Source organism: Rissa tridactyla, chromosome W, assembly GCF_028500815.1.
Source record: "Rissa tridactyla isolate bRisTri1 chromosome W, bRisTri1.patW.cur.20221130, whole genome shotgun sequence".
Taxonomy (NCBI): Eukaryota; Metazoa; Chordata; class Aves; order Charadriiformes; family Laridae; genus Rissa; species Rissa tridactyla.
In genome coordinates this window covers 5,808,256-5,834,521 of record NC_071496.1, presented here as the reverse complement: position 1 = coordinate 5,834,521, position 26,266 = coordinate 5,808,256, and the positions used below count along the sequence as shown (strand labels likewise).

The window sequence follows — 26,266 nt, the reverse complement described above, 5'->3', positions numbered from 1 at the left end:
TTTTGGAGAGAGGATGACAGCTTATGTAGCTATATTTAGAATTCAAATTGAGTTCTCCTCATGGCTTGTACAATGTTTATCTTCTTGTTTCTCTTGGAAATGTCTGCGGTTACAATCTAGTATTCCACTAGACCCTTTTGCAGCTGCCTAGTGTCATTTCCCACGATTGACTAATGCATTGGACAGCTCAGTTAGAAATGACTTATGATTTCCTTGTAGAGTCATCAGTACTTGACTTAGTACTGTGGCATCTTGTCCCTTTCCTATTTTTTTCAGTCCTTAAGGTTGTACAATTTTTTCCACTACAGTGTCCTAATAATTCTCTGTATTGTCTGTGACTGTCTTTTGTGCCATCAGCCAACTTAAACATTTTTCCTGTCCTTTAAGATTGCTGTTAAAAAATATTGAATAGGATAGTCCCCAAATGGGTCTTTGAGCACCTGTCAGTAATATTCAGCCTGATGCCTAGGAGAGAAAACTTTGTGTAATGTAAACTACTTTTAGTATATCCATGCAGCTTTTAATTACATTTACCTCTATGTTTTATTCTCTCCTTCAAAATTTGTGCTAAAGCTTTACGTAATATTGAGGTCAAGGTTTTCCAATCTTTTTTTCTCTTCTTTATGAGTATTACATACTTGCTGTCCTTCAGTGATGTTGTACCAGTCCAACCTGTTAGACTTATTAAAATTCAACAGACTTTTGATTAAATGTGCTAGTTCCTTTGGAATTCTGAGGTAATAAAGTGTGGTTTTTTCCCTCCACTCCCAAATTCTAATTTGAATGCATTAATATTGGCCCAGATCCTAGAATTAGCCTTTATGCTGTGATAAACACTCCTTATCCAATAACAACAGCTCAGGCAGCGATCAATACGAAGCACATTTTATTTAGACATTCTTGCAAGAACGGGTGACCTAGCAGGTAGGCACACCTGAGGTCCTGAAATAACTTCTTTTTATTTCCTATCCCCAGCTGAAATTTCCCTCCCCTGTTTCCCCATTGGCTAGGTACTCCAGGGTTTACAGCCTATCCGATTCGCCTAAAACTACTTCCATTCGCTCCGCCTCTGTTTACTTCTCCCCATCACCCCTCCTAAACCCCTTACTTCACCTGCTTATTTCTTCCCTTTTTTGGTATTATCGCCCAGGGTAGCTGGCCTCAGTTAAACGTTCATCCTCCCGTTAAACTACCGATCCGGCATAGACTGGTTTCTCCTTTGTCTAAGGGATGAGCATTCTTGCACATCTCCTGATAAGCCTTTGTGTTGTTAATCATTCTCTAGCTACATCATTGCAGACTGGCCAAGCTGTTCCTCTGCAAAAACAATACTTGGATTTTTCTTACAATGCCAGTGCACAGAAGTCTTAGAATTGCTTGTGCTTATGGAGGAAAACCATATCTGTTGTATCTAAATACACCATGTATATTTGCATTTAAATATACAAATATATAAGCAGAGCATTCTAAACTTGAAGCTCACTGCATGCTAATGTTGAGACAAGACTTTAAAAGGGAAACATTATTTACTGATGGGTGTTTAAGAGAATATTGTCTATAGTGGAGTATTGCTTCCAGAGACTTTTTACTGTGATGTTGCAATGAATTTACTTTTAATCTTGTTTCTCAACAGTTTGACAGTAGTATTTGCAGTAGTAGATATTTTTAGTAGTATCTGCTTTGGGTTATCTTTTTACATAAATGTACAATGATGATCAAATTTGTGACTTAGTTAAATATATGCAGTTTTGCTGAAACTTTTGCAGCCTGCTATAGGATGCATGTATTTCAGTCCTCTTGCCTTTATATTTTAGTTATGATTTTTTTAAAAAAATATTTCTGCATTAGCAAAACTGCAAGGGAGGTGAAAAATAAAGAATATCTCTCTGAAATATTTTTAGCTTTACAAGGAATAACTGCTGTTGAACAGTGAGTTTCTAAGTATACCTGCTATATATTTCTTCTACATTTTTACAGATTGTATAGTTAAAGAAATCAGACTTAGGAAGAATATTGATCTTATCCTGGCAAAGTGTTCATGTAGAGATTTTGTTTTTAATAAAAGTTGAGCTACATTTTAAAAGTAAGTTAGTTACATAAAATAACAGTCCTGCAACAATAATTTTGTTGAGACCATTACACCAGGTATACTTAAAGTTGAATAATACTCCCTTATAGCTTTGTATTTAGGTGATGTGTAAATATTTCTGTGGTTGTGGGTTTTTACAGTTGAGAAATTAAATGTTTCTGGATGAGTATAACAAATCTTTGTGATAGAATGTCAGAGGAAATATACATTCTGTCACTATGGCTTTTATTTTTCCTTTAGTATTGGTGAACTAATTCTCTGTCTGTATTTCTTTTCTGAATTAAACCCTAGTTTTTCAGTTCCGTTATAGCAATTCAGATGCTTAGCATGGGCGTTCACACCAGCAATTTAAAGAGCAGATAGGCTGAGTATTTGATGTGTACTATTATATTAAACTTGAATTAACCCTCCCAGTCATAATGGAAGAAGTGACAACTGCTTCAGGCCAATATTTCTCATCAATTACAGCAAGAAAATTGCTAGTTTAGATGCATCCTGTATCTCCCAGCCAGGAGAGGTTGAAAATGTTTCCCTAGTAGCCTCTGTGTAGCTCTACACATAAGAACTTAGAGATTTTTATCTCCAGTCTCTTGGAGTTAGCTGGAGAGAGTAGAACATGAAACAAGGTCACAAAGCTATGAACCTTTCTATCACCCAAGGCAGTCTTTAAGTTTACAGAATTAGCTTATTAGAAGTATAGTACAGTGAGTTCTGGCTAAAGTCAACAAAGTGTGGGCATGCATATATATAGTTTAGTATATGAATGGAGGTTTGTTTCTACTGCTTTTAACTGAGAAATTTGACTGCATACACCTGTTGTGAAGAAAGACTACAAACTATCTAGCTGTTTTCCGTGTCACCAAAGCAAAACACCAACTGGAGCCTAATGCAGTGTTTGAATGTTGAAGCCTTCTCAAAATAAAGGGGTTTGGAGCTGATTGAATGTGCTACTTTATTTTTAAACTGGTGTTTAAAAGAGCCCTGCTATACAAAACTGTAAGAAGCTGAGCAGGCATCTGGAGTTGTGGGATGCATCAGAAAGGTGGTGGTGGGGAATAATTTCTTATTAATGTGAAGAATTGGTATCTTATTAGGCAGATCTTCCTTGTTCTTCAGAGTTCTTGAACTGTTTATCTTTTCAGAGGCTGCCCCTAATCTGAGCTGGTAATGGGGATGATCTAATACCTAAAGTGGCCAAGAGCTACAGTTCTGCTGTTGATGTTTTAAGTTCATCATTGGGACTATAAAGAGCAACACCTGCAGTCTCCAAAGAGAAAGGACTACTATTCCTCCCTTCTAGAGAAGACTGTCCATTCTGTTTGTCAGATTTTGAGAATCCCCGATACTAAAGATGTAACAATAAACCTCCTGCTGTTGCATACTATCTTAAGTCTGCAATGAATCTGGGAGGGAGGTTTACAGTGGGTAACATGAACATTTAAAGCCTTGGGAAACAGAAGTTAATGTTATAAGACAATGTTAGTAAAATGCAGAGATAAAAGTCTGTAGAATCTGGTTTGATATTTCCGATGTTTTGCTATTATCATGGGATCCCAGTTGCTGCTCGTGTATTGGTGCATAGGAAAATGTGGTATCTTCTCAATATGAAAAAATAATTGCCTTGATGTTAAAATAGAGGTGCTGCTAGGCAAGACTCCTGCCTGGTTGCAGAAAATGCAAGGAATTGAGAAAGTCCTGCAGCAGACTAAGATAGTAAATAATTATGGGAAAATGTTTCCTATACGTCCGGTGTACCCTTGAGCATAATCTAGGTGCCGTGCAAGCCACAAGATGCCACAGAAGTATCTTCTAGTGAAGGCAGTTATTCACTTGAAGTGTGAGACTTGCCCCTTTGTAATCCAGTTCTTGGGTTCAGAAGTCCAAGCACAAAGTGACCATTCAAATCTGAGGGTGCTTCAACAAACAAATTTTGTTTTGTCACAGATCCATATCTTGGGATGCAAGTAGGGTAAGAAGGCTAGGAGGTCCTTTCCAGTTATGTCCTAGATTGACAGCAGTGATATGACCGTGAACTGGGTTTTTATTAGGATATTCTTTCAGCATTGTTACAGGGTTGTTTTTTTCTTTGGGAAGTTGGAGGTAGGAGGTTTCCCTCCAGCAGTTGCTACCAGATGACAAGTACTGCTTGCAATGCTGGGCTAGGTTGACTTCTGCTCTATTTCAAGGTGACTGTTATTCTTGGGTTATTCATAGGTGTGGCAGATTGCTACTTTCAAATGCATCCAAAAATGAGCATGTCTTGAGAAAAAATAAATACTGTTTTCAGTCTTTCTGTTTTTACTTTAAGTATAGTTCTTACTACTTAATCAGAGTTAAGGATTTTGTCTGTGTCCTTACAACATACTCATTTGAGCATCTTCAGGAAAGATTGATCTGTTCTCTAAACTCCTTTTTGAGTCAGGGAGTGTAATGACCTATTTTGTGTCATATTAGGGCTATTGGTGGGTCACATGTAGAACTTTTCTTTTTACAACCCTGTCTGTATTTAAACCAAACTGTTTCTGTATTTCATTTAACAAAGAGATAGTCTTGTCACTTCTATCCTAATGTAAAAAATTCCACTGGGGATGGTACATTGCTTGAATGTCAAGACTACTTTGAACTTATCTTAGCCAAGCAGTTGAGTTTGGGATCTAGAGGTTGTTTATCTGGCAACCAAGGATTTACTGAAAGAAACGTCAAACTGCCTTCTAATAGAAATATCAAAATGGATTAAGAAACTGACTAGAAAGAGAATATGGAAGGAAATACAAGATGAATTTAAAGGTTGTTTTTACCATATGGAAGACCACAGGTATTCCTGTGATGAGGCTTTTTATACAAAATGGTTTGATACATTGCCTGTATTAGAAATTCAGCATCTTAAAGTGTGTGGACTGATCCTGCCTTTCTTGTTTTACTTCCTGTGTACTTCTGTATATGATGATAACATATACCCATAATGAATCCAATGAAGCGCTTTAAAATCTGTGGGATGAAGGAAAACAACTGTGTTTAAGCAAATGCAGAAAAGCAGGCAAGATCCAGTTTGTTTGCTGCTTTACCAAAACCAAACCCCAATGAATAAATAAACTTAAAATAACATGCAGATTTCTGCACAAAACATACTTGTGTTCTTACACAAAAAAATATTTCAAATTTGTAGATATTTTTTGAAGTTTAGCAATGTAAATAAGTTCTGAGATTGCTTTTGTCATATTTGTTTTATGCCTTTCTGTTACAGATTAACTAAACTCCAGATACTGGAACTTAGAGAAAACCAGTTAAAAATATTGCCAAAGTAAGTATGTATGAAATTTATTTAAAATACTTTGGAGGATTTTTTCTGTAGTTATACTAATAATGTGTAGTGCATATCGAAAAATAGATCACAGCTTAAAATGTGTAGCTAAGTAACTGGACTAAGTTTCTCACAAGGAACTTTCCCTTCATAGTGCTGAAATTATATCTCTCTTTAGACTCACTGGTCTTCCTATTCAGAGACTTGCCTATTTGGAGATTTTTGAATTTTTTCTGTCCCTCTCCAGCTCTGGATTTCTGATACACCTGTCAAGCTTTTAAGTCAGCATGTGGGTGCTTCAGGATGATCATTCTGAGGTGTCTGATGCTTTTTGGTCACAGCATTGTATTGGTGCCCAGATGCCTGTCTGGGTACCGTTCTGATGGCTGAGTGCCTGAAACTTAGGCATTATCTCTAAATCAAATGTGGAGTTTGAGATGCTTGCTCAGAATGACTGAGGGAATGTGATTCACGTGATGTGAACAATTTTTTTTTTCCAGTTAATATACTACACTGCTGAAGAAAGTAAAAACTCCTTATTGTGTTGCACAGTGTCTGTTATGCAGTATGTATTCTATAATGCAGCAGGCTACTTTAACATAATGGAAGCATATTAGTCAGCTGTGTTTTCTGTAATTGTAAAATAGTTATGGAAATTGTTATAGTATTTGTTTTAACAGTAAATGCATTTGTACTTATCTCTTAAAATCTAGCACCTTTCTAAGCCCTGCCTTGCAACTCTCACTTGCTTCATCAAACAAACCCAGGTTGACGGTGTTGCAGTTCCTGCAGTTTCTATGAGCTAGACCAATGCTCTGAATTTTCTGACTTGGACCCTGGAGGTCTAAGTGGGTTAACAGAGGTATAAAAGGTCAATGAAGAGAGAAACAAAGATCCCAAAGATGGGGATGTGAATAACTAGCTGTAGAGTCCTGAATATGTTGTGATGTGCAATGAAAGGGGTCCTCCTCTTGCAGCAGACACTGGTAAAGAGAGGTACTGGTATCAGATGTTTTGGTGGAGAAGGGGAGGCATTAACAATTCAATATTCATTCTGTCCAGCTCATATGCTAGCAGAGAATTGCGTGCAGTAGGCTGAAGTGTGAGTTGCCATCCCTTTAAGTACAGCAGCCAGCTTTTCTAGTGACTCTATGTGCCTAAGACATTAACAAGGGGTATGTTCCATTGGAATTCTCTTTTTATGTGCCTAAATAGTATACTGTGGTGTATAAAAATGCTAAAACTCACATCTGGAATGAAATGTATAGCATCAGAAAGCGTGAATTTAAATCTTCCAAGTGTGAAACATACTACTCATTCATGTGATATAAATACTCTCTGTCCTTCTTTGCTCTTTCTGCTATTGCTAATTTTCAGTAGAAAAAATGAGAGGACATGTAATTTGGGGTAGTAGCTCTGTAAATTAAGTTACTCCCAACTGAGGAAAAGTAGCTATAATTAAACCTTATAGCTAATACAGATTTTATTTATAAAATTATTCTGACCTCAATTGCCATAATTAACACTAATAACATGAATTACATGCAATATTTTAAAGAGAGTAGTTTATGGAGGTCTCTTGTAGTGATAAGAGACACTTAAACAAACGCTGTAATGTATTTAAGCCAAACACTTCTGTTGAAGTTGCTGGGAATTTTTTTGTTGACTTCAGTGTTTTCAGGGTTTCATCCTTGCTGAAAAACTAAACAGCAGCTGTCATGATGATGTCCTCTGCAGCACCTCCATAACAATCTACATACAGTACATGCTGAGCTGCCACCTTTATTATACTCTTCTGATACTCTTATGGTTCAATTAGAGTCATAGAAGAGTCACAGAATCTTCATGGTTAGGAAGGACCTTTGAGATCATCGAGTCCAACCAAACACACACACACAAAAAAAACAACAAAAAACCCCACACAACCAACAATCTCTGTCCTTCAGAGCATGCCCTGAAGTCCCAAATCTAGACATTTCTTAAACACCTCTAGGGATGGTGACTCAACCCCCTCCCTGGGCAGGCTGTTCCAGTGCCTGACCACTCTTTCAGTAAAGTAATTCTTCCCAATATCTAATCTAAACCTCCCCTGCCGCAACTTCAGACCATTTCCTCTGGTCCTGTCATTATTCACCTGGGAGAAGAGGCCAACACCCACCTCTCTCCACCCTCCTTTCAGGTAGTTGTAGAGGGCAATGAGGTCTCCCCTCAGCCTCCTCTTCTCCAAGCTAAACATGCCCAGCTCCCTCAGCCTCTCCTCATATGACCTGGTCTCCAGACCCCTCACCAGCCTGGTAGCTCTCCTCTGGACATGCTCCAGCACTTCAATGTCCCTCCTGTACAGAGGGGCCCAGAACTGAACACAGTACTCGAGGTGAGGCCTCACCAGTGCCGAGTACAGAGGCACGATCACTTCCCTGCTCCTGCTGGCCACGCTATTCCTGATACAAGCCAGAATGCTGTTGGCCTTCTTGGCCACCTGGGCACACTGCTGGCTCATGTTAAGCTGGCCGTCCACCAGCACCCCCAGGTCCTTTTCTGCCGGGCAGCTTTCCAGCCACTCTTCCCCAAGCCTGTAGCGTTGCTTGGGGTTGTTGTGACCGAAATGCAGGACCCGGCACTTGGCCTTGTTAAACCTCATACAGTTGGCCTTGGCCCATCGATCCAGCCTGTCCAGGTCCCTCTGTAGAGCCTTCCTACCCTCAAGCAGGTCAACACTCCCACCTAGCTTGGTGTCATCTGCAAACTTACTGAGGGTGCACTCAATCCCCTCATCCAGATCATTGACAAAGATATTAAACAAAACCGGCCCCAAAACTGAGCCCTGAGGGACACCACTGGTGACCGGCCGCCAAGAGGATTTCACCCCATTAATCCCAACTCTCTGGGCACGGCCATCCAGCCAGTTTTTAACCCAGCGAAGAGGACACTTGTCTATGCCATGATTCGCCAGCTTCTCCAGGAGAATGCTGTGGGGGACGGTGCCAAAGGCCTTACCAAAGTCCAGATAGGCAATGTCCACAGCCTCCCCCGCATCCAGAAAGCGGGTCACATGGTCATAGAAAGAGATCAGGTTGGTTAAGCAGGACCTCCCTTTCCTAAACCCGTGCTGGCTGGCCCTGATCCCTTGGCTGCCCTGCACTTGCCGTGAGAGCTCACTCAAGATGATCCTCTCCATGATCTTCCCTGGTACCGAGGTCAGGCTGACAGGCCTGTAGTTCCCCGCATCCTCCTTCCGACCCTTCTTGTAGATGGGCATCACATTAGCCACCCTCCAGTCATCTGGTTGACCAGGATTGTTGATAAATGATGGAGAGAGGCTTGGTGAGCTCTCCCGCCAGCTCCCCGAGTACTCTTGGGTGAATCCCATCCGGCCCCATAGACTTGTGTGCGTCTAGGTGCAGAAGCAGATCATTGACTACTTCCTCCTGGATTATGGGTGGGTTGTTCTGCTCTCCATCCTTATCTTCCAGCTCAGGAAGCTGAACCCCCTGGGGATAGCTGGTCTGACTATTGAAGATGGAGGCAAAGAAGGCATTAAGTATCTCAGCCTTCTCCTCATCCTTGGTTGCAACTTTCCCCCCCGGCATCCAGTAAGGGATGGAGATTCTCCCTGGCCCTCTTTCTGTTGATGTATTTATAAAAGCTTTTTTTGTTGTCCTTAATGTTAGTGGCCAAGTTGAGCTCCAGCTGGGCTTTTGCCTTCCTAATTTTCTCTCTGTATAACCTAACGAGATCTCTGTACTCCTCCTGAGTTGCAAGTCCCTTCTTCCAAAGGTGGTAAACCCTCCTTTTATTCCTAAGTCCCATCAGAAGTTCCTTATTCATCCAGGGTGGCCATTTTCCCCGCCCTTTAGACTTGCGACACTTGGGCACAGCCTGCTCCTGGGCCTTTAAGATTTCCTTCTTGAAGGGCGTCCAGCCTTCCTGGACCCCTTTGCCCTTCAGGACTATCTCCCAAGGGACTCTCTCAACCAGTGTTCTGAACAGGCCAAAGTCCGCCCTCCGGAAGTCCAAGGTGGAGGTTTTGCTAACCCCCCTCCTTACATCACTACCAATTGAAAACTTGACCATTTCATGATCACTAAACCCAAGACGACCTCCGACCACCACATCTCCCACTAGTCCTTCTCTGTTTCTGAGCAGTAGGTCTAGCGAGGCACCTCCCCTGGTAGGCTCGCCTACCAGTTGTGTCAGGAAGTTATCTTCCATGCACTCGAGGAACCTCCTAGCCTGCCTGCTCTCTGCTGTGTTGTATTTCCAGCAGATACCCGGCAGGTTGAAGTCCACAACCAGAACAAGGGCTGGCGATTGCGAGACTTCAGCCAGCCGCTTATAGAATACTTCATCTGTCTCCTCGTCCTGGTCGGGTGGTCTCTAGCATACTCCCAGCACAAGATCTCCCTTATTTCCCTTCCCCTTCATCCTTACCCATAAACACTCGACTTTATCATCACTGGAATCTAGCTCTATACAATCAAAACATTCCCTAATGTACAGAGCCACACCCCTGCCTCTCCTTCCTTGCCTGTCCCTTCTGAAGAGCTTATAGCCATTCATCGCAGCATTCCAGTCATGACAGTCATCCCACCACGTTTCCGTGATGGCAACTACATCATAGCTGTCCTGCTGCACAATGGCTTCCAGCTCATCCCGTTTGCTGCCCATGCTGCGTGCATTCGTGTAGATGCACTTGAGCTGGGCTACCGATTTCACCCCCATCCTTGGCCCTTTATCCCTAGGCTCGTTACTAGTGGGCCTGGTTTTATCCCCTTCCCCCTTCGATACTAGTTTAAAGTCCTGTCCATGAGCCTTGCTAACTCTTGGCCTAGTCCCCTTTTCCCCTTTCAGGATAAGGTTTCCCCATTCTTAGCAAGCAGGCCTGGTGTCCTGCAGATCAAACTATGATCACAGAACCCAAAGCCCTGCTGGTAGCACCAGTTTTGGAGCCAGGTGTTGATCCGTCCGATTTTCTTGTTCACCCATTCGTCAGTCCCCAAAACTGGAGGGGCAGAGGAGAACACAATTTGTGCTCCCGAACCCTTGACAAGCCATCCCAAGGCCCTGAAATCTTTCTTCATTGCCCTCAGACTTCTACTCTCCAGCTCCTCACTGTCTGCCTGTAAGATCAAAAGAGGGTCATAATCTGAGGGCCATATCAGGCCAGGAAGCTTCCTGGTTACATCCTTAACACGGGCCCCAGGGAGGCAGCAGACCTCCCTGTGGGAAGGGTCTGGCCTGCATATGGGACCCTCAGTTCCCCTCAGAATGGAACCCCCTATGACTATTGCCCTCCTCCTGCTCTTCACAGCAGCAGTCTTAATGCGTGGAGCTGACTGCTTTGACAATTCCCTGGATGGGGCTTTATCAGCATCCTTAGCTCCCTCATCATCTACCTCCAGAGGCCCATATCTGTTCTGTACGGGCACCTGGGGGGGATGGGGGGGTGTGGAGGGGACTCTCCTGCTGCCCCGAGCAGGTACCTGCTTCCATTTCCCCCCATCCTCTCCTAGTTCCCCTCCTTCTGCCTGGTGACAAGAGGACAGGGGATCCTCTACCTCTCGTGGAGCTTGCGCCTGCTGCTTTTTCCCTAAGGATGGCAGGGTGTGGCTCCACCAATCAATCTCCCTTTCACACTCCCGAATGCTCCTCAGTCTTTCCACTTCCTCCTTAAGCTGAGCCACCAGGCTGAGCAGATCATTTACCTGGTCACAGCGCACACAGGCACTGTCTTTGCTGTCCTCCTGCCAGAGTGACAGACATTCCATGCAGCCTGTTGCCTGGACGGCTGCATGTCTCTCCGTCACGTCCATTTGGGTTGCTTTATTCCTTCTGGCTTTGGCTACAGACCGAGTGGAGATTATTAGGGGAGATTAAAGCTTTTGAGACTACTTTATTTATTAATTTAAACACATTAATATGCATTTTGCTATAGTGAAGCACTGGAAAAATATATTGTTTATGTATGATGTACACTGGAGCCGACATAAAATCAGTAAAGTTGCTTTGTTATACTGTCAAATACGTAACACTAATTTTGCAGATACTTGAGAGATTTGCAGATATTTGTTCTGTTTCCAAATGGTAAGTCCAGGGCCCTTGATGGAAAAACTGTAACAGTTTGTTGGGTTTTGGGGCTGTTTTTGTAAATAAGATAGTGAAGATTGAGGCAAGAATGGCAAATTTTGGTTGCCGTAAAGCCATTGAGGATGTAGCACTAGCAGGATGGGAAGGGGAGGTATCACCTAGATCTTGGGTTTGTTTGGAGTGGAATTTGTGTATCATCTGGTGTGATTTGGCAGCAGGGAGGAGTGAGCATTATTGCTTAGATTCGGTGAATCTGGTGTTAGTTAGCTGTCTAAACAGTTTGGCCTCGGAGTTGAATGGTTTATAGGAGGAAGGGGAAAAAAATCACTCAGACCTTGGAGTTTATTTGTTTGGAAGATTGATTTTTTTTTTTTTTAACCAAACCATTAAAATAAAAAGTGAAGAGTTCATGTTGAACTGAAAGAAAATAACCCCTTTTATCTCAAACTGCAGTAAAAAGCCCCAGCTGACTTTGTTTCAATTCAGCCTCATCAAAATTCACTTAAATCAGATTGAATTTTTAAAATTTTGTTGATGTTACCTGTTTTGTTTGTTTGTTTTTCCAAATAATTATTTATCTGTATTGAAACTAATTTGTCAAATTCAATCCCACATAGCTGTGATCTCCCTTAATCTGCTTTTTGAGGCTGAAATTTAGATTGTCAGTGAAGTTTTGGACTGCTCTCTCTAGTAGCCCACAGTCTAGCTAGCATAGCTTGAAAACAGAAGAAATGGAATGTTCTGTATTTATTTAATAATAGCTTTCAGTAGAACAATAAATATATCAAAACTTTTCAAATATAAATCATAAGCGTATACATACTATAAAATTCTGGAAAAACTAAATAAGAGCTAACTGTGAGACTTTTGTATTATCAGAATATAAGTATGAACACTAATATCTTTAAAAAACATCTGCGTGAGCACAAGATGCTCTATGCAGATATTCAAAGTTCCAGTTGTTCTTCAAAGACCTTACACTAAGTATTACAGTTATTCTGAATACACAGTTCAAAAATTACATTCTACTGAAAAATGCCTTATTTATTGAAAGTTGAGAGATTATTAATATTATTCATGAAATAATCTCCAAAAAGGTTTACACTCAACATCTATCTATAGACTTGATTGTTCTACTGAAAGCTATTATTAAATAAATACAGAACATAATGTTATATGAGGGATTCACAGCCCCTTTGAAAATATTTTTAGGTACTACTGCTGTTGACTGATCATGTAGACAATCATGTGCAGTGGCAGATATTCTCTGTGGGGTCCCCAAAGTAAATTTAAGTGGAGGAAAAATTTTGCTAAAACACAGTTTGAAAGAATGAGTTTTACTTTATTTCAGTCATTTATTTAATCTTTGCCCTAAGTTGGCTTGAAGAGTATTGATGTGTTATGAAATCCAATTGAGTAATCTGATTTGTTGTAGGACTAGAGGAATAATTAGGATTCCAGACCATATCATTGGAAGCAACTTTGTCAGCAGCCTGGAGAGGGAGAAAGGTGTTGGTGGTTACTGTGATTCAACAGTGGTCTTTTATGGTCTTTCTTTGGGAGGAAAACATGTAGTTAATCAGCTTGTGGCTACTGAGAAAGCTGATTATGACTGGAGGTGAAAAGCATTCAAATGACTGTAGGTGAAACGCACTCAAAAGAAGAGTAACTTCAGAGTTATTCTTTATCATAAGGATGACTGTAGTGGTCTTTAGTTTTTGTAAACTAATTTGTAGATGAATTGCAGTGTACTTTGTGTGACAGTCACAGTCAGCATGATCATTAATGTGTGCCTAGTTGAACAGCGTGTGAAAATTTGACCTTATTTAGATATCAGTCCAGTAACAGAACAGCATCACTACTTAATACTGATTAAAATAATATATTTGTATGAATACAGGAAGATTGGATTTAACTGGTATTTTCTTAAATCTAATTCCCTTCCTGTGCAGAACCATGTCCAGACTGACTCAGCTGGAGAGACTGGACTTAGGAAGTAATGAATTCACAGAAGTGGTGAGTTTTGCCTAAGTAACAAGGCTTTGTATCTCTTATAATTCTCTTTATCCTTTAATCTATTTTAATCAATATGAAAATGTAAGTATCAGCTTTAAGAGTTTTGCTATTGAGCAAATATTATGTATACCTTATACTACTTTATAGAGCCTGTTATAAAAATTATGTGCATATTCTTATGAATATGAGTATGTGTTCTTCCTCAATTTGAAAATAAAACACTGTGGTATAGTGTGGCTACATCACTGGTAAAAAAAGTTAATGGTAATATGTGTTTGAATTATAAACATAATCATTTGACTTATAATAAATTCTAAGCACTTATTTATTGGTCATCTTGTATTTAATGTTGCAAGTTCTGTATAAGCTGTGCGTAACCTACTTTTATTAGTGTGTACAAACTATTTAGATACAAAGGAAACTATATTAATTATAAGTTTGAATATTATTCAAAATAGTATTTACAGTTGAAGTGCTCAGATTTTTCCTTCAACATGGATCAGCTTGTTTCCTCTTAATGATGTCAGTCAAATGCATCTTCCACTTACAATCAATTAACATCCCTCTGCTTATACAAGTACTTTCCTGTATAAGGGAATTGAAATAGAAGTATAGCAGAATATACTGACACGCTGTATAACAAAGTCAAGCTTCTGTGTGCTACCAGTAGGTTACTTCATTAGCCACAGATCATGTAGAGCTGAACACTTGCCTAGCTGTATGGTTTGGCAGATAGGGGAGCGTATTTAAGGAATTGTTCTTTAGTATTACACTTCTAGCTGTTCCTGTTATTGCCATATTCTCATTACACTGTAGATATTCATGTGGGAGCCTTAAACTAACATGCTCAGGCCCACATTAAGCCATAACAGCCAGGAACTAAGTATAGGCTGTAAAATTCCCTGTTTGGGTATATTTTTGGCAGATTGCTTCATCTCTACCAGCCTTTTATCTAGAAGAGTCAACTATTGGTAACTTACTTCATTAAGATCTTTTGGTAAAAGCACAGAAAGGTTTGAAACTGCTTTTTGGGTAAAGATATGTCTAAAAGGCAGTCTTCATTTAAGATTTTCTCTTGGAAAATTAATTATTGTGAGCCAGGACTGCAATTTTATGCAGGAATACTGTATACTTACAATATAACAAAATTGAGTTCTGCATTTAACCGAACTTGTATGTTTACCAAAAAACACAAAACTTCAGTGGTTTTTGAAAAACAGCTCTTCTGAGTTGATGGAATTTAAGGGGGTTTAGACCTCAGTGAGGGGGGAATTATACACATAAGTTTATTTATTGTGTGCTCCGGTTGAAAAATAATACTTTCTGTATAAAAAAATTAACACTTTCTGTAAGGATTATTTAGTGCTGTAATCAAGTTCTTAAAAGATTTTTGTATGTGTAATATGTATTTAAATTTTTAAAAGAGAGTTAATGAAACAGTGTATATAACAGCTATAAAACATTACTTAAAGTTGCAATAGATGAATCACTGAAGTTGGTTTTGCCTTTCACTATTTTTGTATGAAGTTTTAAAAAAACCTGTTTCCTTTACAGCCTGAAGTACTTGAACAATTGAGTGGGTTAAAGGAATTTTGGATGGATGGTAATAGACTAACACTTATTCCAGGGGTAAATCCTTTTACTGTGTTAAACATTTAGTATTTTAATTTACAGTGGTATTTTCTTTGTCAGCTATCATATATGTTACTTAAGTCAAAAGGCTAAATGCCACTTAAATGCTTGACTAGGCTACTTAGAAATTGTCACTGATCACAAGAGTTGGGTACACAGCTTTTTCTTTCATTGAAAGTTATAATCCTCTCATCTAAAAATTATGTTCCAATTTAGGAAAGGAGTAAAAATCCTACATCAAATCCTTGATGAAATTTAGGGTTGACTGGTCCTTCCAAAAAGGAATTATTTTGTGTTAGACAGCAAGTAGGAATTTACGGGATAAATATGTTGTGTGAATTTTTACTGGTCATGGCTGTAAAACAAATAATGACTGTAAAGAATTTTTTGCTGTGTATACACAGAGTATAGCCAGTTCCTGAGAAAATGTTCTGTTGACTAAAACCAAGTTTTCCAGACATCTCTTAGAATTACATGAGGTCCAGGATGACCTATTATTGCAGCACTCATGAAACTGTGTTTGATTGAGTGAACTAGTATTTGAAATTTGGGAAACAGCTGGTCTGTTTTCAGACTTAAAATCACTAGCAATCTTCTGATGTGAGGGTTTCTTGCCTGATCAGTAGTCTTGTCTACTGTCTTTCCTCACTTCAGCTAATTCTTCTTTGAAGAAGAGTTGAGTGGATGTATTAAACCTTTCTACTCTACAGTAAAAGTAAAACTGTATTTGTGAAAGTGACTGCATCTTCTCTGTGAAGATTTTAGTAGAGTAGTGTGCACAAATCTTTAAGCTTATTCTTGGTTCATATGGAAATGTAATGTAAGCTTATATTTTGGCTTGTTTTTTCAGTTTAGTATAAGTAGGGATTCATTGCTGTTGGTTTTGAGGTTAAGTAGGATGCAGTTTTACACAAAAGGGCAAAAATAAGCATTAAAAGACTTTACTGGAGCCTTAATTATGTCCTTATGTTACATTGTGTACAGCGCTCTGAAGTGTGTTCTAAAGTTTGTCACTTGATTCACGATAACTGTTCAAACAGTTGAATTTACAGCAGACTGACTTTAGAGACACCTGCAGAATAACTGTGGTGTGTCTGTGTGTGTGGAAAAACATCAACTGTGTGTATTTGCACAAAATATTTTATTATAAAGTTTGGATATATAAATAGGTTTTCTCTTTTCTTGTGGCATTACACTTTAGAGACAGTTTGTTGTCAAATCTGCTGGCTTTTTTTTTTGTTTTGAACTTGCACTTCCTAGAATGCTTTATTTTCTCTTGCTTTTAGTTCGTAGGAACTTTGAAACAACTGACCTACTTGGATGTTTCTAAAAACAACATTGAAGTAGTTGAAGAAGGTATTTCAGGTTGTGAAAGCCTACAAGACCTACTGTTATCCAGTAATTCACTTCAGCAACTGCCAGAGTCTATTGGTTTGTATTTTCAGTTAATTCATGTTCTTAAAAGCTTATAGTTTGGACACAGAACACTTGAAAATAGACAAATGGCATTTTAGATCTAAGTTTCAATTGATTTAAAGTTCCTGGTTTGGATAAAGCTGTAAAGTGTAGCTGAATAATAACATTTATATTTGTTTTGGAGCATTCTTGACTTTATACAGTAGTTTGTATACAGTTTGTTGACTGTAACAGAGTAAAAAGATCCCCCCCTATGGCTGGACCATGGTAAGCTGGCAAGCAAGTTCTGTAAGCTTGTCTGATTATTTCCTTAGTAGATATATAGCACCATAGGCATGCCAGGGAATGCAGAAGATGTGGTTGCTTGCCTATAGGGTTTTTTTCCCCCTTAATTTAAAATTAAACCAAATTTAATGAACTCAAATGTCCTTTTTGATTTACTTGTTCGTTTTACTACAGGTTCCCTGAAGAAGGTAACAACACTTAAAATTGATGAAAACCAATTAATTTATTTGCCAGACTCCATAGGAGGGTAGGTATTTCACCTGAATAAAAGGTTGCATTGCCTTTCTGCACACTGTTCTGTAACAGTGGCTCCTCTTTTGAATGTTTTTACACCTACTTGTTTTAATTTTTTCTATATATTGATGTCTTAAAATTGAAAGCAAGTGCTTTCATACCTTACTTCTAGTTCACAGCATATATGTTCTTTATGTATTGTTTAATATCAAAAGACCTATGTTCCTCGCTCATTAATTCAGCCACCAAATTCTAAAAGAAAAATTGAATGTGAAAGAAAACAAGATGTTTAAAAAGGCAGTCAGCTGTCTGAAAGTGGGGGTTTTTTTGGCTGTAACATAGCTGTGGTAAATATTGCAAATGATTGAACCAGTATCAAAAAGCTTGTAAGAAGTGCATCTGAACACACACATTTATTTTTTTTTATATATATATTATAAGGAGAATTTTCACCTGTTAATCAGCAGGATTTTTTTAATGTATAATTTAGTGTTCAGCAATTTAATTTAAAACTCGCAAATGACAGCAAAAATAATTGGTTCAGAATTAAGTGCTATACAAATTAAGGGTATTTGTTCCAATTTCTGTTTTATTATAATTAACTTAGATTAGATTATGTTTTGTTGTCAGAATTTACAAAACACTTCTTTGCTGCCAAAGTCTTAGGTTCACTGTCTCTAACTCTTTAAATTCTTTTCTTGTTCAGAAACTGCACTCAACTCCTGTTTGGCTATGATCTGTCCCACTTTGTTTTCAGTGCCTTGCACTAGCACGTTTTCATGTAGTACACAAACATTTGATGTTGCTGACCCTCGTGTTTTTACTGAAAGCTCTCTTATGAGGACCAGTGTAAAGGAGATTTTAAAAAGCAAAACCAAAAAGCAACCCACCAACCAACAAACAAAAAAACAACCCCAAAATCCAAACACAATTTAGGCAATTAGTAAAGGATTTCTCTTGAATTTGAATTCCCTTGGGTTTCAAAGTTTTATTTTTCATTTAATACTTTGAGATTTGTAATTGGTAGTGGTATTAACTTCATTTAAACTTAAAGTATTCAATTAATGTTGAATGAATTAACCTCTATAGAGGAGTAATTCTTTTTTCTTTTTCCTCTTTTTTTTTTTTCTTCAGGTTATTATCAGTAGAAGAACTGGATTGTAGTTTCAATGAGATTGAAACATTGCCTTCGTCTGTTGGGCAACTCTCTAACATAAGGACATTTGCTGCAGATCATAACTTTTTAACGCAGCTGCCATCAGAGGTATGTATTTAGTTACAAAACTAAAACTTTTATGTATCTTAAACTATATAGTCTGTACATCTTTTGGATAAGTTAATAATTCTTGAGTAGATTTTCTGTGTGTATGTTTTTTAAAGGCAGGTGTATACAAATATACAAACTTTCAAATAAAGAAATTCTGATTTTTTTTTTAAGCAAGAAGTAGAAATTTGTTGCTAGTGTATTGAAACTAAAAGAAAATTTAATATGTAAGAATAAATCTAATTGTACTTTACAAGCAGAAATAGCTGTAATACTAATTGTTTTAAAACAGTAAAAAAATTTGTATTTAGAGTTGTGAAGATGAATTAATTCTTTGGTGGGGCGTTTTGGTTTGTGGTTGCTTTTTTTTTTCAGGTTGGAAACTGGAAGCATTTAACAGTGTTGTTTCTGCATTCCAATAAGCTTGAATTTCTCCCTGAAGAAATGGGTGATATGCAGAAATTAAAAGTCATCAATCTGAGTGACAATAGGTTTGTGAATACATTAATTCAAATAGAAGTTGTGTAAAATGCAATAGCATTGCATATAGTGTATTGTAACTGATGTCTATCCCCCAAATGTAAGTAGAGGTATTGTTATGAATATATTATGCTATCTTTCCTTATCTCACCCACAGCTTAGAAACTGACTGAGATGCATATATTTAATGTATTTATCTGTATTTATTTTAATGACTTAAGCACATGCATTGAAGCACAGCTTCAAAACATTGATGATTGTTAGCATGTATTTTTCTAGGGAATTAGTTTGGTTATATTCATACTTAAAAATTAATAGCTTCCTGTATTGCATATGGAGGACACAAAACAATATCACAGTATATTGTAAAACACTTGAGCATGCTGGAGAAGGGAGGGAAAAGAGAGTTGTGTTTTATTAGAGCTGGTCATTAAAAATTGACAAAACATTTCTCTTTTGGGAATTGCCAATTTGTAGAATTTCAATGTACTGGGAGAGATGAATGAGTTCTCTGTCCTGTTCTGCCAATCCAGCTTCTCTGTACTCCATCTATAGCCTGATTTATCCATTAATGCCACAGCTTTCATTTACCAGGGCAGCCCTGTTCCCATACATGTTTCTTGGGGAAAAACAGTGCTTTTTTTCGGGTGTAGCACTTTTTTCTTAATTGGAGTGCATGTGTATTGAAAGATAAAATTCCTGAGGATTCAGATTAAAGTATGAAAATACCCTTGATTTTAAGTTGGATAGTTGATTTACACACAATGCCAATGATTGTCTTCAAAATTGTATTCAAGTCACTGAACTGAGTTAAATTCAAGTTACATTGTCTCATTTTTTTTTATATGCTTGCTAAACTGGGCAGAAATGTGTTGTGTTTTGTTTTTTTTTAATTACGGGTATAGCTTTGAATCTAAAATAAAAGCTGTTGCCTTTCAACTGTCAATAGTTTATTCATTTAACTATATCTGTAAATGTCTTTTTTAAAGCATTTTACAGGCTAATGCAGCATTATTTCTTAACAGTATTGATAAGTGTACTTACATAAACTCTTCTTGTGATTTACAGACTGAAGAATTTGCCGTTTACCTTTACAAAACTGCAACAGCTCACTGCTATGTGGCTATCAGACAATCAGGTTAAGTTTTTAAAAATTAATGATGTTGACTTTATTCCTAATGGAATTGACAAGTACAGAGCCATCTGTTAAATAATGAGATGTGGTACCATGTATATACATCAATACTTCCTTGACATTAATACTGTGTTGGTTCTCCTAAAACAAACAACACTGAGCCTACCTGACTTTGGAGACTTTCATATTTCTGGCAAAGTTCTGTGCCATTAGGAAATGCAATTTAACAGATGATGTTTTTTTGGTTTTTTTTCTTAATTCAGGCTTGTTTAAACAGGAAAGGTAGTGCTTGATAAGGTAGTACTTGAATGTGTAGCATGCTGTTTCTTCCAGAGATATACCATTGGGGAAATTTAGCATAGCTTTTTTTGTGCTGGGTTTCTTGTCCCACCTTTGAACTCTGTGACTATCCAAGTTTCAAGCTATTGAGAAGCAACTCATGGGCTTGTGGCTTGTCTTTTTCCTGTATATTGAAGCCCTCTATACTATGCCGATTTCCTGAACGGCATTAAAGTGTACAGTGCTGCCAGAAATCCACTAGGCTCAGGTGTAGTATAATGAAAGTACTTTTACCAATACAGTAATTTCAAGAATCCCCTGCCTTTTTTTGTAAGGGGTGGGGGATATTCAATCTGGTGCCAATATAAAAAATGGAGTACAAAATTTTTCTCTATATATCGTCCGCAGCTTTAAATGGCAAAATATATCTATGTATCCCAGATCAGTCTCCTTTGAGACAGTAATAAGTCCTAGCAAGAAACTGAGTTACTCTTAGAATATTCAGTGTTTGCTCTTCTCTTACAGCTGTTACTAAGTTTCAGTTCTCAGTCAAAGCCAGTCGTCAGTCAGACAGACATGTTAATAACTTCATTTTGTGAAAATTATTCAGAGGAGAAATGGTTTCATACAAGGCAGAGTAATCTGCAAAGCAACAGGACAGGCATGCTCTGTGATATGTAGGTCACATTTAGTTTTTACACATATATATTCTCATAACATACCCTTCTTTCATTTGCTTCTTAGTCTAAACCACTTATCCCTCTTCAAAAAGAAACTGATCCTGACACGCAGAAAACAGTGCTTACTAATTACATGTTCCCCCAGCAACCAAGGACTGAGGATGGTAAGAATTTCAGAAATACCGTCAGAATGCTCGCTTTTGAAAATAATAATGGGAAGACAGTCCTGCTAACATGATTTTCACTAGATAATACTTAGATACAAGTTTGAAGTAAACTTGTAAGTGATTAAGAGTTACATCTGAAGAGTGAGAACAGTAACTTAAAAATGTGACCCACATATTAGTAAATTCTAGGTGAAACTGTTCCAGTTGGATGTGTGCATGTATGGAGAGTGAGGTGAGGAATGGACTGGTGGGATCACGTTCTCTGATGGTTGCTATTTCCCAGTGTAACACCCTGTTTCATTCTGTCAGAGCTTAATGGTTTGGGTTGAAATTCTCCTTGCCAGGTGTCTGCTTCAGACTAACTATTTTAACAAAATGTTAGACAAAGTGTTTAATCTATTACTGAGTACATATTTTTTGAAAAGTACATAGCATTCCATATTTTATTTTAAAAGAAGAAAAAAAATCAGTCCAGAAAAAAAACCATTTTGCTCACATTTAGTTCAAACTGTTTTATAAAAGGTTAGGCCCAGAACATTAAGACCTCACCAGAAAGTTATTTCTGAACACTTGTGAAATATTTAGGGAAACAAGTAACATTCCATGAGTTACCACATCAGGAGTTAGGGAAAGAATAAAGTCCCTGTATTTCTCCACTTTCCTTCCCCCATGGGCAAAAGGAAAAAGCTTGTGCTTCTTTAACAGAAATTGGGGGATAGGTATCAGTGGGAATAATTGAAAATTGACTAAGTGGTAACATTTTCTATTACGTGGCACAAATGTCTAGTACACTGAGTAATCAAAAATATCTGCAAAACCAGTAAATTGTACATCACTTTTTATCTCCTTCTAATGCAGATAACACATGTGCAATACCTCTGATAGAATGTGAGAATTATAAAATCATTTGGAGATTGTCAGGGAAGCTGAAGATAGTTCCTGAAAGCTCTCTCCATTTGAACTTTATTTTACTCCAGCAGAGAGGTTTCTTTCTGTAGATGAGGAAAGGGCTGCCTGTTTGGCTTAAGTTGACAGAATACCTCCCTCTGAGGCAGTCATTCCAAACAGAAGGTTTAAAGTTTAATAGATAATCTTTTTAAATTTTAAAATTCTTTAAATTATTTAGAAAGTTATTTTTTTGTACCAGGAACTGTTTCAGTGATAGTGAAGTCTATTAGAGTATTTTTCAGAGGTGTTAAAATTGTAAGTTTACCTGATAAATGCAGTGTAACAAATATTCCAATGCACTTGGTGAGCCCTGTAATTAAGCATTTTTCTATTTAAGATATAGTTAATATTGAACAGTCTTGGCATTGCTAGTGAAGTATATAGGTTTTTTGGGGTCTTGGCGACAGATTTATTAAACTATTTGGCATGCTAAAGTAGAACCTGGCTAATGTAACACAAGGCATGGAGACATGCTAGAATAAGAAACAGTGAGTAACCAAAAGATTTTATTATTTTTTCCTCTTGTAAAATTTAGCAAGTAATACTTTGTAAAGCTCCTATCATTTATATAACTTCTGCAAAATCATGTGTTTACCTTAAGTTTTAGGTGCTTTTCTTTTTTCAGGATTAGTAATAATGCAGGTTTTTCTCAGTAAGTAATCTTTATTCTTCCTTTTTTCATTAAGTGAAATCGGGTGAATGCTCTTATATGTGCTTAATGAGACCATTTCACTGAAGTCAGGCTATATACATTTAAGTATCATTTACTTTTTTATATGTTAAATACATATTTTCATTTTTATACATTTATATTAATAAAAATACTTTGCAGCAGAGTTCTGCAAGTGTTCAGACTAGTGTATGACTGTGTATGAATTTTAGGGATTTTACTATTATGAGAATACAGCCAAATTCATAAAGCAGTAGCAGCGCAGCTAGCCATCAATTTATGGTACTGCTAGTCTCTTATCTTTTAAGAATACATACAAAAATATGTCAGTCCCATCCAAGAAAAGGAGAAAGAGGATTTTAATTTTGCATAATGTATCCTATTCTTACACAAGTCTTTTCTTATTATTTTTTAGTTATGTTCATATCTGATAATGAAAGTTTCAATCCATCTTTGTGGGAGGAACAGAGGAAACAGCGTGCTCAGGTGGCATTTGAGTGTGATGAAGACAAAGATGAGAGAGAGGCACCGCCTCGGGTTAGTACTGAATTTATTTTTTAATACTTGGGGCTTTGCTCCCTCTTCTCCTCTCCCTACCCCTGAATCCCAGCCTTACTCTGGCTGTGGATTTCGCTCTGATGAAGAAATCAAGTCTTCAGGTGTTAGTTAAAGAGTATCTAACAGGATGAAACATTTCCTGCCTGCCCCCCCCCATCATGGAGCACAAGGGGAAAAGTTTCAGCTGATGTAAGGCAATGTAGGGCATAACTAGGAGACTACTGAACTGATGGTGCTGTGGGGAAGAATAGTGGGGAAACTGATTATTCCTGACTTTTCTTTAAGTAAATTACAGTTGTAATAATTCTTCCTGCTTACAATAAATGGACAATTTTTTTAAAAAAAAATTATTTGTAATCTTACTGGGTTTTATAAACTTAAATATGAGTTAATCCAGGTAGACTCGAACAGCAAAGTGGAGGTCCTGGATTGCTCTGCTGAGTGTTTTGTCCTAATTCATTGTCTGTTTTAAAACTGATGCTTTAATTATAGCATTTAATTAAATTCAGAACAGTATTGCTTTTTGTTACGCAGGAAGGCAACCTGAAGAGATATCCAACTCCATATCCTGATGAACTGAAGAATATGGTTAAAACGGTCCAGACAATTGTACATAGGCTAAAAGATGAAGAATCTACCGAAGATATTGCCAAGGAATCAAAACGAGAAGGCCAGACAGTTTCTGTAAAAGATGCGGGGGTAAAGGTTAGATATAATATTCTCTTCTGACTTTGCAAGAACTTCCAAAGATCTAGAGTGTCACTGATTCCTTTTAATTATCTTCTTTCTCAACACTAATGCTTTAGCAGGAAAAAATGTCAAAGAACAGAACTTACCTCTTCGCTGTTTTGCAGTAGCAATTTTTCTCTGACACTAAGAACAAGGAAAGTGACTTGATTCTCAGGCAAACACAAACTATGGATGTGTTAAGAAGCTGGCTTCTTTGTTTTCTGGAGGATGGCATCTTTGTCATCCTCTGATCCTCCTTTATCCGCCAGGCTTCACAATGAAAATCAGGATAATCTCTAAGGATCTTGCTGCTGCCCTCATGACTGAAGGTTTTGCATGATAAGCTGGGAAAGCAATTGTAGCAAGTTGCTAACAGGTTGATGTAGCGTGATAGGACTACTGTTTGGTGCTAACATGTCTCATTGTAGATATTCTTGGCCTTTTTTTATTCAACTGGAAATTTAATGGTACAAATTGACCCCAATAAGGAGAGTCAAACTGATTGGCAAAGGGTAGGGACTGTACCTCAGTAATCTGCAGATTTCTACCTGGTGCATTTCATACTTTATCATTTCAAAGCTCAGATTTTCCATTCCATAGTTTCCCAAAATATATAATGTTAACTCTAACTATCACGTGTTACTGAAACCTTTCAGGATGTTTTTTCTGCTAATGTTCTTAATCCTGTAGACTTCAGAAATTGCTTCAATAAAGAACAAAACAGATGAGAGAAAGCAATATTCATCAGGAAGCTCTGTGCAGAAGCCTACTGAACCAGAAGCTGAGCACAGCACTGCAAATTCGGAGATGACTGCACTTGGTAAAACCTTGCAGAACACGAAAACAATTGTCAACCATGAAGACATGCTCAAGGTATGGCATTACGATGAATATCATAGCAGTCAAAGAATTTTGCTGGTGGTGTATTGAATTTGTTACTCTGAGATGAAAATTCTTTTGTTAACGTAGACAATAGAAAATTGCCATCCATAAGTGCTGTAAGTACAGATGATTTGTAATGCAATATTTTCCTCACTTCAGACTATATTAAGTAAAAGTTGAAATAGCTAATAAAAAGTTCATAATGAAAGATGTATACATTTAAAGAAAAAAAAAGCAAACTTAATTAAAAGTTGACCTAAGTATCAAACTGTGAAAAGACTCGTACTTAGATAAGATTTTCCAGTTTTTGCTTGATTGTCAGTTGTTCAGTAAATAATTGATTATAATTGTCACTAAAATGTTAGTATATCTGATCAGTGGGAGCAATCAAAAACTTTTATATCTAAGTGACTGTGACCGTTCTTTTGGAATGAAAAGTAAAAGGCGAGTTTAAAAAAATTTATTCCTCTGTATTTATTAGTGAACTGTCATGAATATGACTGAAATTGTATCTACTCCTTATAAAGAGTCAGAGAGTTTTAACTTCTGAACTCTGTACATCTCTGACAAACACCACGTCTTTGTTTTTTATTTAGAATGCATTTCAGACTTATAACAAATTTTGGAACTTGTCGCTTCATCAATTGCCAATCACAACCTGTAAACCTGCTCATGAAATTATGAAAAAAGCATTTATTTTTGCCTGTGTTGTGTAAGCAGTGGAACATGTGTATATCATGCTTTTGCTGAAGATGCTTTGTGACAAGCAGTTGTGGCTATTGCTAGCTCTTTCCCCACTAACGCGTTCCTGTTTCTACATCCTTTCTGAAAATATTGGGTTTGACATTTTTCTTTAGTTTAAATACATAATTTCAGAAAATCATATTAGTTGTCGAACAATAGTGACAGCAATTCTTCGAAGCTGGCTGTATGCCAGTAAGTAAATGAGGCAGCAGTGCATAGTTGATCCAGGATACTGAATTCCTTACTTCCATGTAATAACCTGCTGCTAACTCTGTTGCAGTTGAATCCAGGTATCTAAACTTTGAACACATATACACTTGTGGGGTTTTTTTCATTTCAACATTGATTACACTTGTTGTATGTTGCGTCCAAGGGGAAAGACAATGTTGTAGAGGCAGTGAAGAGCTGATTTGTTCCAATTGCAGAGAAATAGGTGGACTTTTTTAATGAAGCCTATCGTATGTTGTTTGCTACATCTCAGTCAGGTTTGTCCTTCCTTCAGTCCAAAGAACTGGACAAGTAGTTAGTATCATGTGAAAGGTGGTGCTCCAGTAGGTTCTACACATTAAATGTTCTGAAACTTGTAAGAAAAAGTGAACATTGACAGACTATTTTTGCAATCTGTGACATAGATTTCTGTGGCATTTGAAAGAGGAAGCATGCTTACTAG

At 37.6% G+C, this 26,266-nt stretch overlaps 1 protein-coding gene across 12 annotated transcripts in view; it reads left to right on the top strand.

The window, feature by feature from the left end:
- The window catches only part of LOC128901948 (erbin-like), a 153,337-nt gene that overhangs the window by 98,529 nt on the left and 28,542 nt on the right, over positions 1-26,266 (top strand). For 9 of the 12 annotated variants that reach the window (XM_054184140.1, XM_054184142.1, XM_054184149.1 and 6 more), the window contains 12 exons: positions 5,334-5,390; positions 13,430-13,493; positions 15,048-15,122; positions 16,412-16,556; positions 17,001-17,073; positions 18,195-18,324; positions 18,700-18,815; positions 19,873-19,942; positions 20,963-21,062; positions 23,099-23,220; positions 23,776-23,946; positions 24,661-24,843. In XM_054184140.1, the coding sequence (XP_054040115.1) occupies positions 5,334-5,390; positions 13,430-13,493; positions 15,048-15,122; positions 16,412-16,556; positions 17,001-17,073; positions 18,195-18,324; positions 18,700-18,815; positions 19,873-19,942; positions 20,963-21,062; positions 23,099-23,220; positions 23,776-23,946; positions 24,661-24,843 (1,306 nt within the window). Of the gene's footprint in view, positions 1-5,333; positions 5,395-11,433; positions 11,475-13,429; positions 13,494-15,047; positions 15,123-16,411; positions 16,557-17,000; positions 17,074-18,194; positions 18,325-18,699; positions 18,816-19,872; positions 19,943-20,962; positions 21,063-23,098; positions 23,221-23,775; positions 23,947-24,660; positions 24,844-26,266 lie in introns of those variants that run through there. The other 3 variants (XM_054184151.1, XM_054184150.1, XM_054184144.1) reach the window with 3 other exon arrangements.